The 15,279-nt window shown below is 44.8% G+C and overlaps 1 protein-coding gene across 3 annotated transcripts in view; it reads right to left on the bottom strand.

Moving 5' to 3' along the window:
* Positions 1-15,279, bottom strand: part of ZDHHC2 (zinc finger DHHC-type palmitoyltransferase 2) — a 127,181-nt gene that overhangs the window by 17,206 nt on the left and 94,696 nt on the right. For all 3 annotated transcript variants that reach the window (XM_068278621.1, XM_068278624.1, XM_068278622.1), the window contains exons 9-11: positions 12,609-12,735; positions 11,688-11,780; positions 10,660-10,763 (exon numbers count right to left, since the gene is read on the bottom strand). In XM_068278621.1, the coding sequence (XP_068134722.1) occupies positions 10,660-10,763; positions 11,688-11,780; positions 12,609-12,735 (324 nt within the window). The remainder of the gene's footprint in view (positions 1-10,659; positions 10,764-11,687; positions 11,781-12,608; positions 12,736-15,279) is intronic.

Raw genomic sequence — 15,279 nt, 5'->3', positions numbered from 1 at the left:
CAGGTCATTTTGCGACATTTGGTTTCAAGACTACTCCTCACGGTTTAGGGCCCCTAAAATGCCAGGGCAGTATAGTAACCCCACAAATGACCCCATTCTAGAAAGAAGACACCCAAAGGTATTCCGTTAGGAGTATGGTGAGTTCATAGAAGATTTTATTTTTTGTCAAAAGTTAGCGGAAAATTGATTTTTATTGTTTTTTTCACAAAGTGTCATTTTCCACTAACTTTTGACAAAAAATAAAATCTTCTATGAACTCACCATACTCCTAACGGAATACCTTGGGGTGTCTTCTTTCTAAAATGGGCTCATTTGTGGGGTTCCTATACTGAACTGGCATTTTAGGGGCCCTAAACCGTGAGGAGTAGTCTGGAAATCAAATTCCGCAAAATGACCTGTGAAATCCTAAAGGTACTCATTGGACTTTGGGCCCTTTAGCGCAGTTAGGGTGCAAAAAAGTGCCACACATGTGATATTGCCATACTCGGGAGAAGTAGTACAATGTGTTTTGGGGTGTATTTTTACACATACCCATGCTGGGTGGGAGAAATACCTCTGTAAATGACAATCTTTTGATTTTTTTACACACAATTGTCCATTTACAGAGTTATTTCTCCCACCCAGCATGGGTATGTGTAAAAATACACCCCAAAACACATTGTACTACTTCTCCCGAGTACGGCGATACCACATGTGTGGCACTTTTTTGCACCCTAACTGCGCTAAAGGGCCCAAAGTCCAATGAGTACCTTTAGGATTTCACAGGTCATTTTGCGGAATTTGATTTCCAGACTACTCCTCACGGTTTAGGGCCCCTAAAATGCCAGGGCAGTATAGGAACCCCACAAATGACCCCATTTTAGAAAGAAGACACCCCAAGGTATTCCATTAGTAGTATGGTGAGTTTATAGAAGATTTTATTTTTTGTCACAAGTTAGTGGAAAATGACACTTTGTGAAAAAAACAATAAAAATCAATTTTCCGCTAACTTTTGACAAAAAATAAAATCTTCTATGAACTCACCATACTCCTAACGGAATACCTTGGGGTGTCTTCTTTCTAAAATGGGGTCATTTGTGGGGTTCCTATACTGCCCTGGCATTTTAGGGGCCCTAAACCGTGAGGAGTAGTCTGGAAATCAAATTCCGCAAAATGACTTGTGAAATCCTAAAGGTACTCATTGGACTTTGGGCCCTTTAGCGCAGTTAGGGTGCAAAAAAGTGCCACACATGTGGTATCACCGTACTCGGGAGAAGTAGTACAATGTGTTTTGGTGTGTATTTTTACACATACCCATGCTGGGTGGGAGAAATAACTCTGTAAATGGACAATTGTGTGTAAAAAAAATGAAAAAATTGTCATTTACAGAGATATTTCTCCCACCCAGCATGGGTATGTGTAAAAATACACCCCAAAACACATTCTACTACTTCTCTTGAGTACGGCAATACCACATGTGTGGCACTTTTTTGCAGCCTAACTGCGCTAAGGGGCCCAAAGTCCAATGAGCACCTTTAGGCTTTACAGGGGTGCTTACAAATTAGCACCCCCCAAAATGCGAGGACAGTAAACACACCCCACAAATGACCCCATTTTGGAAAGTAGACACTTCAAGGTATTCAGAGAGGGGCATGGTGAGTCCGTGGCAGATTTCATTTTTTTTTGTCGCAAGTTAGAAGAAATGGATTCTTTTTTTTTTTCTTTTTTTTTGTCACAAAGTGTCATTTTCCGCTTACTTGTGACAAAAAATAATATCTTCTATGAACTCACTATGCCTCTCAGTGACTACTTTGGGATGTCTTCTTCCCAAAATGGGGTCATTTGGGGGGTATTTATACTATCCTGGAATTCTAGCCCCTCATGAAACATGACAGGTGCGCAGAAAAGTCATAGATGCTTGAAAATGGCAAAATTCACTTTTTGCACCATAGTTTGTAAACGCTATAACTTTTACCCAAACCAATAAATATACACTGAATGGTTTGTTTTTTTATCAAAAACATGTTTGTCCACATTTTTCGCGCTGCATGTATACAGAAATTTTACTTTATTTGAAAATTGTCAGCACAGAAAGTTAAAAAAATCATTTTTTTGCCAAAATTCATGTCTTTTTTGATGAATATAATAAAAAGTAAAAATCGCAGGAGCAATCAAATAGCACCAAAAGAAAGCTTTATTAGTGACAAGAAAAGGAGCCAAAATTCATTTAGGTGGTAGGTTGTGTGAGCGAGCAATAAACCGTGAAAGCTGCAGTGGTCTGAATGGAAAAAAAGTGGCCGGTCCTTAAGGGGTAGAAAGACTGTGGTCCTCAAGTGGTTAAATACCTGATTTTAACTTTTTTCAGGCAGAGAAAGGAAAAAAAAGGAAGACCGCCTAGTTATTTGTGTGCTTGACACTGTACATACACATGTCTAGCTCATCATGTCACGTCACCTCGGTTGTCCTTCAAGTAAATGTAGCAACAGCTAATGCAACCTTATTGTGTTGTTTTTTTCTTTCCATTTTTGAGTAGCAGAGTTTAGGCTCATTTTCATGTTTCCACAGAGTTTTGCCAGCCCGTTGCAACATTTTGAAATCTCTGAACTGAATGAAAGTGTTTCCAGATATTTGCTTAGCTCAGAGGCATACTGTGTTGTAAAGGCACAAAGAGCCATCAGCGGAAACAGTACAATACAAAGTGCAGTGCTGTGCAGCTACACATACTGAGGCCAACGATAACACTACAATGACTGGCAGACTCCAGGCAATGACCTTCTGAACCACCGCTATTTAATACTGTATATAAGCACAAACCCAATAACACAAGTGCAGAATATTTGGCAATAACTTTTGGCTGAGAAAATCATTCACAGTGCATTATGCCAAATACAATAAAATCAGTATGATATTACATCTCCAGACACCAGATAAAACTGAATTATTTTATATACACAGTTTATCAAGACATTTGGTTTCTCTGAAAGTTACTGTCCTGTTTTTTGCCTACGTAATGTTAGCTGTTGGTCTCCGTATTATATTTTCAGTGTATTAGTTTAACCACTTGCCGACCGCGCACTCATACCGCGCGTCGGCAAAGTGGCAGCTGCAGGACCAGCGACGCAGTTCTGCGTCGCCGGCTGCAGGCTAATTAATCAGGAAGCAGCCGCTTGCGCGAGCGGCTGCTTCCTGTCAATTCACGGCGGGGGGCTCCGTGAATAGTCTGCAGGCCGCCGATCGCGGCTCGCAGGCTAAATGTAAACACAAGCGGAAATAATCCGCTTTGTTTACATTGTACGGCGCTGCTGCGCAGCAGCGCCGTAAGGCAGATCGGCGATCCCCGGCCGCTGATTGGCCGGGGATCGCCGATCTGCCTTATGGCGCTGCATGTGACAGGGGACAGCCTGTCACTGGCTGCACAGGACGGATATCGTCCTGTGCAGCGCGGATCACCGAGGGGGGGGGGGGGGGAACAGGTAGGAGAGGAAGGGGAGGAATTCCGCAGCGGAGGGGGGCTTTGAGGTGCCCCCCCCCCCCCCGCAACACCCATCAGGCAGGAGCGATCAGACCCCCCCAGCACATCATCCCCCTAGTGGGAAAAAAAGGGGGGCGATCTGGTCGCTCTGCCTGCACGCTGATCTGTGCTGGGGGCTGCAGAGCCCACCCAGCACAGGTCAGCTAAAACAGTGCTGGTCCTTAAGGGGGGGGGTAAAGGGTGGGTCCTCAAGTGGTTAATCCTGTCTGTTTTTCTTTTCCTTTGGCTTAGTTTAGTTTAATTCGCTAAAATGGCTGGCACACTGAGTTACAGCACGTGCAGTGACTGGCCTAATGATGGAGCCATGATCCCACCTGCGAAAACATAGGCTCCTGTAATAACACAAGTTGCCATACTTTTTCCCCTTACTGCAGCCAGGGGCTTACTTTCAGGGTAGGGCTTATATTTTGAGTATGCTTGAAATTGCATCATTTCAGGGGATGTCTTAATTTCAGGGAAACAGGGTAACTGAATGGATGCAATTACCGAAATGTATGCTCCATACAAACAAAAGACTTGTTGCTTGATCTGTTTAGTGACCTGGATGAAATGAGAGGATCACTGCCATCTCTCTTCTGAATGTATAAATACACCGCTTTGTCTGAGCTCCAGCATACTTTGTTCTTTCCTTTTTAGTTTTGTAGCAAGTAGAGACCGGCATCATCCAATTTGTATTATTGCTCTTTAAGGCCTCTTTCCCACCAGGACGTTGCGTTTTAGGGGACGTTATAGGTCGCATAACGTGCCCCTAACGCAACGCCTGGTGGTCTTGTAGGAGGACGCTACCAAGAGCCGCGTTATGCAGCTCTTGGTGCGCCTTTTTTATGCTATGGGATGCGGAGACCACGTGATCCACATCACGTGGTCCCGCCAGCCAATCGTCGCACAGAGCGGCCGCTCCAGGAAGTAAACACTGCACGTCACTGAGTGCAGTGAATATTAATTAGCCATGTGGCTGGCCGCGGAGGAGGAGGGGAGACCTCCTCCTCCAACATTACTGAGCATGTGCAAGCAGTCTAACGCGGCTTAGCCACCTATAACGCATAGCATGCAGCACTTTGTTTGAACGTGCTGCGTTACAATGTAACGCAACGTGGGCACTGTGAACAGCCCATTAATTTTTCATTGCTGTGCAGTGGGCTGCGTTACAGGCTGCACTAACGTGCGCCTGTAATGTCCCACTGTGAAAGCAGCCTAATGATTAAAAAGACACTATAGACATCGTGCAACGTTTCGGAGGAAGCTCCTCCTTTCTCAACGCTTCAGTGACTTAAGCTTGAGAAAGGAGGAGCTTGTTCCGAAACGTTGCACAATGTCTATAGTGTATTTTTAATCATTAAAGAGCAATAACACAAATTAGATGGTGCCGGTCTCTACTTGCTACAGTTTGGATTTGGATCCAGGAGTGCTGCCTGACCCATAGACGTAGGCACATCACTTGTTATCATACCTAAAATGGGACAACAACACTGCCACTATTGTTAAGAAAGCATAACAGAGGATGTACCATCTACGGCAGCTGAAAAAGTTTGGCCTACCTCGAAATCTAATGGTGCAGTTCTACACTGCAATCATTGAATCCACCATATCATCATCTATGACTGTATGGTTCGGCTCCTGCTCAGCATTAGAAAAGAGGAGGCTGCAGCGCATCATCCGATCAGCGGAAAGGATAATTGGCTGTAGCTTACCTTCCCTGCAGGATCTTTACGCTAGCAGGTGCAGAAAGAGAGCAACCAAAATTGCCTCTGACCCCTCTCACCCAGCTCACACCATCTTCCAGTGTATGCCTTCAGGAGTAAGATTCCGGTCAATCGCTACCAAAATCTCTAGACACAGGAACAGCTTTTTTCCTCAAGCAGTAGCCATATTAAATGCAGAACCACGTTAGAGCTGCTAGGACTTGAAAGTAATCAGCACAGAACTGTAAATGAACAATTCTCACATTGCTTACTGCCACTATACTTGCATAATGTCCTTAACTTGTAATATACACACTGTCTGTCCTTGCATTGTTTTTGTTTGTGTTTGTTAAGCAACTGCCAAGACAAATTCCTTGTAGGTGCAAACTTATTTGGCAAAATAAAATTGATTCTGATTCTGATAGGAGTGCTGTCCCTCTTGCACTTTTTAGTTGTGAAAGTATGTTGAATGACTTTTTTGGATGTACATTACAACCAGCCAGTAGATGGGTAAAATTTTTGTGTGAAACTATATTGTATACCTTAACAAAAAAAAAAATCTCTGTGAGGTTAGCCTGCAGGCTAGCAATGTGTTCTGTTGCTACGGGATGGTGCAGAGGGACGTCGGAGCGGGAGGAGTAAGGAGGAGAACAAAGGCTTCAACCTGCGCTTGGATGAGACCCAAATTGCTGCCTCGGTTGCGACAGTTCTGTTTCTTGCAGCTATGCTTTAGGGAATCAAAAAGGTAATTTCTGCATGTTTTACATATCTAAATAGCATTATTTTACTAGTGTTAATTGCCATCTCACCTAGATGAACAGCGAGGGCTGCAGAATGTATTGCCCTGTGTTATGTGGGATGCCTTCTTTCTTTCTGCAGAGAGGTAGCTACTGCTGCTGAATATTTCAAACGTGAAGCATCACAGAAGCAAACCAGCAGGCCCGTTTCTAGGGCCGTGCGGGCGTGCCGCCACCCGGGGCGCTGTTGGGAGGGGGGTGCTATAATTGAGGGGGGGGGCGGGAGCCCCAGGGAGGACAGCCCGACCTCTCCCTCCCTCTCCCGCGCCGCCCTCCGTGCTCCCCCCTCAAATGCATAGTCAGTGAGCAGGCAGGAAGCGCTGTTTACAACTCACCTGCCTGGCTCCAAGCGCTGCTCTCTCGCCGCCGTCTCCTCTCTCTGTATACATGCTGATACACACGCTGCTTCCTGTTTAGCCGGAAGCAGCGAGTGCATCAGCATGTATACAGAGAGGAAAAGTCCGACGGCGAGAGAGCAGCGCTTGGAGCCAGGGAGGTGAGTTGTAAACAGTGCTTCCTGCCTGCTCACTGACTATGCATCTGAGGGGGGAGCACGGAGGGCGCCCGGGAGAGGAGAGGGAGGGAGAGGGAGGGCTGCCCTCCCCGCGGCTTCGGCTCCCCCCTCCATTATAGGGGACAGTTACCTATCTAACCTATCCTGGGGGCAGCTACCTAATCTAACCTACGCTGGGGGGCACCTACCTAATCTAACCTACGCTGGGGGGCACCTACCTAATCTAACCTACGCCGGGGGGCACCTACCTATCTAACCTATACTGGGGGCACCTACCTAATCTAACATACACTGGGGGGCAGCTACCTAATCCAACCTACACTGGGGGGCAGCTACCTAATCTAACCTACACTGGGGGGCAGCTACCTAATCTAACCTACACTGGGGGGCAGCTACCTATCTAATCTATACTGGGGGGCAGCTACCTAATCTAACCTACACTGGGGGGCAGCTACCTATCTAATCTATACTGGAAGGCAGCTACCTAATTAATCTATGCTGGGGGGCAGCTACCTATCTAACCTATACTGGGGGGCACCTACCTAATCTAACCTACACTGGGGGGCAGCTACCTATCTAACCTACACTGGGGGCCAGCTACCTAATCTAACCTACACTGGGGGGCAGCTACCTAATCTAACCTATACTGGGGGGCACCTACCTAACCAATACTGGGTGGCACCTACCTAACCTATACTGGGAGGGCAGCTACCTAATCTAACCTATACTGGGGGCCACCTACCTATCTAACCTATACTGGGGGGCACCTACCTATCTAACCTATACTGAGGGGCACCTATCTATCTAACCTACACTGGGGGGGGGGGCAGCTACCTATCTAACCTATACTGGGGGGGCAGCTACCTATCTAACCTATACTGGGGGCACTTATCTAACCTGTATTGGAGGCACCTACCTAGCTAGCCTATACAGGTGGCAACTATACTGGCTACCTATATTGCAGGCACCTACCTAAATAACCTATACTGGGGGCACCTACCTATCTAACCTATGCTGGGGGCAACTATTCTGGCTACCTATATTAGAGGCACCCACCTAGCTAACCTGTACTGGGGCACCTACCTATCTAACTTATACCGGGGGCGCCTGCCTATCTAACCTATACTGGGAGCAACTATACTGGCTACCTATACTGGAGGCACCTACCTGGCTAACCTATAGCGGGGACAACTATACTGGCTCACCTATGCCTGGCTACCTATACTGGGGTACCTATTCTTGGCTACCTATACTGGGGGGACCTATACTAAGTGCAACTAGACCTGGCTAACCTATACTGCGGGCACCCATACCTTGCTTGAGGGGTATACAACCTTGGCCCAGAGGAGAACATAGCAAGCAATTTTATTTTAAAATAAGACGTAAGTTCAGGTTAGCTTTGGGTGTGCTTGAAAGGTCTTAAAATATTAGCTGCGCATCATCATAATGGCATTTAGTAACCTACGAAGGCATGATTGCTCGTACTGCACAGAGCATCCTATAAAATGGTTTTGGATTGTTATTATACTATGTTGTAAAAAGTGAAGATAATTGGTTGTGGATACCTGATTTCAGTAAATAACCCAATCTAATGTAATTTGACTCATGTCTACCAATTATCTTATCATTGAAGCAGGCAGCCCTTCTTTCTAGTCAAAGAAAACAACCCAGATCCAAGTTCCAGTCCACTTGTCCACAAGTGTCATGTCCAATGACCCCCTCTACAGAAAAAACACAAGATCACATTGCTTCCAATCATCTCCACTACTGGTAATACAGTACAGATTTGCAAATGGGGTGAAAAAGAAAGACAACTCCAGCTAAAGCTTCCTCTCTAGTTTTGGACAGAGTGTGTGTGTGTGTGTGTGTGTGTGTGTGTGTGTGTGTGTGTGTGTGTCTGTGTCTGTGTGTGCGTGTGTGTGCGTGTGTGTGTGCGTGCATGCGTGTGTGTGGGGGGGGGGGGGGGGAGGGGGGGGGGTTTATGCAGTTGGAGTTTAAAGGAAACTAATACTCATGCTATGGCAGACTTCTTTCTAAAACGGGCTACTTGCCGGGTCTTTATACTTCATCTGATTGAGATGCCTTACTTTCCATCACTCATCTGAGTTTAGCATACAAGTCAGAGTACATATGGAATTGGCATATTTGTTCCAGGTTAAAAGCTGAGAAAGTATTAAAGATCAACAATCAGCAAGACAGCATGTAAATTAGAATATTTAGAAGAAAGCAACCATATGCAGCCTCCATATTTCTTCATTGTGATTGTGATGCATAACACAGCACTAATGTCCAGTACTATAGGCAGTACAATGAAATCAAAAGGTGGATGGTACCACTTTCACATAACAGAAAGCTCCCTATGCTGGCTAGTATTTGCAAACCGGCACTATTATTGGCCTGAGGATGCTGGCTTGGATCCGTGAAATGTGTTGACTGTGCTTAATAAACATTTCTTTGCTCATGCAAAGATCTCTTCATTGAGGTAAGCTACCTTACTTTTTTCATTTTATTGTTTTTTAATCCAATTTTATTCATACTGGGGTGCCTCTTTTGCCAAATTTGTGCTCATATAACAGAAGTTCAAATACTAATCTGCACACCCAGTAACTGAGCAAAGTTGGGTTTTTATATATATGCCACTGTATACCTCCATGTAGTCAAGAAGAGAGTCATCTTCATAAAGCAAAGCAACTCCACACCTGCCATGTAGAGTCCTCTTCCTCATGGAAACAAATGGCATACCTGCCAGGCAAGATCTCCTTCATCAAGGGAACCAACACCACACTTGCCAGGCAGGATCTCCTTCATCAAGGGAACCAACACCACACCTGCCAGGCAGTATCTCCTTCATCAAGGGAACCAACACCACACCTGCCAGGCAGGATCTCCTTCATCAAGGGAACCAACACCACACCTGCCAGGCAGGATCTCCTTCATCAAGGGAACCAACACCACACCTGCCAGGCAGTATCTCCTTCATCAAGGGAACCAACACCACACCTGCCAGGCAGTATCTCCTTCACCAAGGGAACCAACACCACACCTGCCAGGCAGGATCTCCTTCATCAAGGGAACCAACACCACACCTGCAAGGCAGTATCTCCATCATCAGGATCTCCATTATCAAGGGAACCAACACCACACCTGCCAGGCAGTATCTCCTTCATCAAGGGAACCAACACCACACCTGCCGGGCAGGATCTCCTTCATCAAGGGAACCAACACCACACCTGCCAGGCAGGATCTCCTTCATCAAGGGAACCAACACCACACCTGTAAGGCAGTATCTCCATCAGTAGGATCTCCTTCATCAAGGGAACAAACACCACACCTGCCAGGCAGGATCTCCTTCATCAAGCGAACCAACACCACACCTGTAAGGCAGTATCTCCATCAGTAGGATCTCCTTCATCAAGGGAACCAACACCACACCTGCCAGGCAGGATCTCCTTCATCAAGGGAACCAACACCACACCTGCCAGGCAGGATCTCCTTCATCAAGGGTACCAACACCACACCTGCAAGGCAGGATCTCCTTCATCAAGGGAACAAACACCACACCTGCCAGGCAGGATCTCCTTCATCAAGGGAACCAACACCACACCTGTAAGGCAGTATCTCCATCAGTAGGATCTCCTTTATCAAGGGAACCAACACCACACCTGCCAGGCAGGATCTCCTTCATCAAGGGAACCAACACCACACCTGCCAGGCAGGATCTCCTTCATCAAGGAAACAAACTGCATAACTGTTATGCTGGGCCCCTTCATCAAGAAAACAGTCTACATGGTATGCTAGTCTACAGTCTACATGGTAGGAGGTTGGCATGCAGCTGATGAATAAACCAGCTTTGTTGCTTTGCTGAATATCAGGACCAGTTATTTAGACTTTTCTGTATTCATTGGAGTACGTGAAACTCACCAGAATAAAAAGAAAATCATACTATGAATTTTTTTTTACTCTTAACCTGTCTACTCATTTATAGCATCTCCTATTCTTGAGTAAATTTGTAAGGTTGTTACTGCTACAGACCAGTATGTTCCCACACAGCTAGCTGCACCTCAGATTCCCGCACAATATAAATCAATAATAATAATAATAATGTTTACTGAAGAAATGTCAGATGCAATCAATATGACATGTTCCAGGATTTACCCTTCTCATCGCTGCAGTTGCTGTCAGTCCAGGACTGGGTGTCAGTCAGGAGATGGCTCTGAGACTCCCGCAGAGGTTTGGCTGGAAATGGATGAGCTTCAATACTAATAGAAAAAGAAAAAGAGAAGTCATTATGCAGTGACATTTGAAAGTCAGCAGGCAACTTAGCACAGACTACTAACTCTTACAGGACTCAGACAGGCGAAATTCTGTGGTAATTTCAAACTGGTACTCCGCTAAAGCTAGGTTACCCATGTGAAGGCTGCAGAAAATGGCTCGGGGAACTTCCGACAACTTGAGACCTAAAGAACGCTTGTTTCCTGGTCTATCTTCTGCAGTGGGTACAAATGACGACACACGATGGGTGCAATGCAATTTTGGTACCTTTGCGAGGAAGTCTATGGCGATGGCATCCGCTGTTACAGTCATTTAAAAATGAGTGATTTCCGTGGGTGGCTATGTCGTGCAACATCGTTTAACGAGCCTTTGTTAAACTATGTAGCGAAAAATCTCCGTAAAATTCACGTTGCCTTAACATCTAAGATAATTACCGCTATTCAATGTACAACTGCAACACTCTTTGTCCTTCCATAAACACTGCTGAAGCGGGATTGTGAAGGGGATCAGAAATGCAAGCCATCATTAACTGGATTTGATTGTTGAATACAGTATAGTCGGATTTCTTAATCTTTTTCAGCTATGCCATTTGATAATATGAACATATTTGATGTGAAACAATCCCAATTGATTAATCATTCTCATCTTGTCCATTTGATTTTGCACAGAAGCGACGATTTGATAAAAGCAAAAGTACCACTAAGCAATCACAACTGGAACGTGAGCTGCCAGCATAAGGCTGTGTACACACACCAGGTTTTGACTGGTCAATCACAGGCCAATTTTACCACCACCATGTAGTATGAAAGCTTACCTACACAACCTGTTCAAAGCATTCAAAATGTTTTGGCCCTCATACTACACGTCAGTGGTAATACTGGCCAATCAAAGGAGAAGTTGTAGAAATCTACCTTTTAGTTGTTACAGTGGTGCCAGTGGGTGTTGATGCTTGCTCCAGATCTTGGTTCACCAGACATGTAGGGAAGGAGCAGCCATCACCCAGGCTGAAATTAATAGGAAAAACATGTAAATATGACAAAAATAACAAATGTACAAATACCTGGTTACATTCTGCGTGATTTTTAGTTTTTTCCTATGAGGAGATGGATTAGTCCAAAACCTGTCAGCAAGAGGTTCAAATCTGTCAGATTATTATGACTACTCTAAGTAAAAGCAATGCAGGAAGTTAAACATTTACAGTGGGATTACTCTTGGACAAGTGCATGTACTGTGTAGCTATTTATTTAAAAAAATGTAATTTTTTCTTCCCACAGTGCCACTTTTAATTAAATAAATCTTCAAAAGGATACCAGAACAGAACGATACAGTAAAAACAGGGGAGCTGGCATGTATATGAAGTAGTCCTCATGCCCAGCTCTCCCCCCATTCTCCTCCATCCCCTTCCCACGCAAATGCCCACAGCAGCTACTTTGTGGACGGCAGGGTCGGGGATCAGTGTGCAGGCCCGGCTGTGTGCGGTCTTGATAGTGCGCCTGCTGCTGGGAGCGCTCTGCGCATTACATCACGTGCTTACACAGAGCGATCCTGGCCATTGGCTTGCTATCAAGGACACATGCAGCTGGGCCAGCACACTAATGCCCGAGCTGGGCGAACAAGGAGTAGCTGCCTGGGGCATTTGCACAAGAAAGGAAAGGTGTGAAGGAGAATGGGGGGCATGCCTGCTTCTCCTGTTTTTAATGTATGGATCAGCACTGGTACCAATACACATTGGGTAGGGAAAAATAAATTACAAAAATGAATCCGTTTTCAGGATTGGCTATTATGGTGTCAGACAGCAGAATATAAGATGATATATCAGCAACTGACCCTACCTTGTAAATACAGGCAGCAACCAAAATTTCTTCTCATCTCCAAAGACTTGTCTCAGATTCTTATTAAAGCCAAGACTGAAGCCATTCTTATCTGTGCCGTGCCTGAACACAGGGGATCTGAAAGCCTCTAGCAGAAAGGAAGATACATGGAAAGTTAAAGTGAAAACAGGAAAAGCATACGTTATTTCAACAACTCATCCAAAAGCATAAATAAAAAACAATGCAACAGAGGCGCCAAGTATAAAATGTAGCAGAACTGGTTAAAAGAGGAGGTAGTGGTGGACTTACTTCTCCAATGATGACCAAAATAGTAAATTGTAGTAAAGACTTTGAATTGTCACTTTAAAGGGACCCTGAACACAACTTAAAAATGGAATATGAACTAACCTGGGGCTTCCTCCAGCGCTCCGTAGTCCGTGAGGGTCTTGGTGTCCTCTGGACTCCCTCCATTCTGCCACTGTCAGCTCAGTTGGCTGTGCAACTTTGATGCCTCCGCACACCCGTCTTGCTCACGTGCCCGGTGAAGTCATGCGGCTAACGGAACTGCAAGCGGAAGAACGAAGGGAGCCCAAAGAACCCCGAGGGATCTCACGGACTACGGAGGGCTGGAGGAAGCCCCAGACAAGTTCATATTCCATTTTTAAGTTGTGTTCAGGGTCCCTTAAAAAACCTTTAAAAAGCCTGCTTCCTCTGGCAAAAGGGGCGTATCAGTATCAGGAACTTGCACGCTGGACACCTCCTTATTCTTCTTTTTGATTTAAAAGCATTAATTAATTTCTTAGGCCTTAGTGAACTGCATGTCCTACTGGCTCATGTGTGATCTTCCTGGTTAGAAATGGTAAATGTGATGAAATACATTCCAGCTTGTGTGCAGCCCCCATAACCCACTTCCTATCCACCAAATGACAGGTGGTCACCTACTTACAAACAGGTTCCCTTCCAGGAGATTGTTTGGAAGTTACATTTGTTTGGAAGTTGAGTCTTGTGTTAAACATGGAAAAACGTGGATAAACGATTTACTTTTGGACAACTCCGGATTTGGACATATAGGCCTCAATTCACTAAGCTTTATCAAATGCTATCAAACACTTTATTGAACGTTTGATAATTTACCTCATGAGTAAAATCTAATTTTGAATTCACTAATCAAATGTTTTATTGATAAAACGTTCAATAAATCTATAACACCTTAGTGAATTGAAGATTAGATTTTACTCATGAGGTAAATTATGAAACGTTCGATAACGCTTAGTGAATTGAGGCCATTGTATAAAAAATGTTTTTGGGTTGTTTCAATGTGCTTTTTAAACTACTTATAACAGTTCATACAAAACTAACATTTGACACCAAAAATATGTAATAAAAAAAAAACAGTATTGTATATTTTGTACATGAACACAACGTTTGCATGAAACGCAACTCAAGTGGTTTGACAGTAGGGGACAGTTGTCCCAACCTGTCCACCGCCTCTCCTCACCTATACCAAAAAAAGCAAGTGCTGCCATCTACAGCACCAGACTCCACCTCCCCATGACCAGAGTAGTGCAGTGGACCAGCGAAACCATTTACCTGGTCCAGCCAGCGCTGTGCTGCATTCTCCTCCTTACTGCTGTCTGCAGCCGCATATTTCCCACAACCCTGTATGGCTCCTGAGTGTCCCTGCACATCACAAGACAAGCAGAAACAATGGGGCCATATAGCATTATGCATCAGTGACGAGGAGGATGGCACTGTGGCAGGTGAACAGCCTCTGCTCTACATTTGGACAGTGAATGACTGCTACCAGGGGGGGGGGAGCACGGGAGGGGGGGCCTATGTATCGCAGGAGGAGAAGCGTGCCCTCCCAAACATCTGCATGGGTGCACCCCCAGTAAATACACTACTAGGGAAGTAGCATCCAGGAGCAAAAGCAGAGTTTCCAATGGACTGGAGAGATGTCAGATGATGAAATGGGAAACCACAGAGGAGAATGCTGCAATAGTCTTGCTGGAAAGGATTAGGGCATGCACTTGCATTCTAGTTACTTCCCGTGCCAGGAATCAACAGTCCTGTGAGATGTGTTTTTAATTTGAGACAACAGGAGTTAGTTAATTTGTTAATGCGAGGATTGAATGAGAGAGACAAATTACATATTACTCCTACAGGGTATGCAGCAAGTTGAAGGGACTGCTGTTATTGGGGTGTTTTCAATGTCTGTTTTATCTATATTTAACTTCTGGTATAGATTTGGGTATTATTTGCATTTATGTAACTGACAGTGGAAGCCAAAAGAGCTAATAAGCTGTACAAAACCACAGATCTGGATGGAGAAATGAAGAGGTCCAATGACTGAGCCGTGTGGTACTCCAGTAGAGCCAGGATGAGTGGTGGAGATGGTGTTAGAATATGCAACTCTTGTGTGAGGCAGCAAAAAAAAAATATGCAACTCAGAGTCATTCTACTGATATTAAAAATCCACGAGAAAGCATAGCTCTAAATGCCTAGAGAAGACTGGATCTGGAGTAGTGGAGGATGGTCAACTGCCAAAGGGAGGTCAAGAAAAAGTACATATTAGGCTTTAGATTCAGCAATTAGTAAGTCATCTACCTAACTGTAAGAAGTTTAGAGGTAGGTAAACAGATGTGAAACAACATGTCTTTCAAGTAATTTAGATGAGAAGGAAGAAGAGAGA

This window comes from Hyperolius riggenbachi, chromosome 1, assembly GCF_040937935.1.
Source record: "Hyperolius riggenbachi isolate aHypRig1 chromosome 1, aHypRig1.pri, whole genome shotgun sequence".
Lineage (NCBI taxonomy): Eukaryota > Metazoa > Chordata > Amphibia > Anura > Hyperoliidae > Hyperolius > Hyperolius riggenbachi.
Note: the sequence above shows the minus strand (reverse complement) of the source record. Positions and strands in the feature narration are given on the sequence as shown.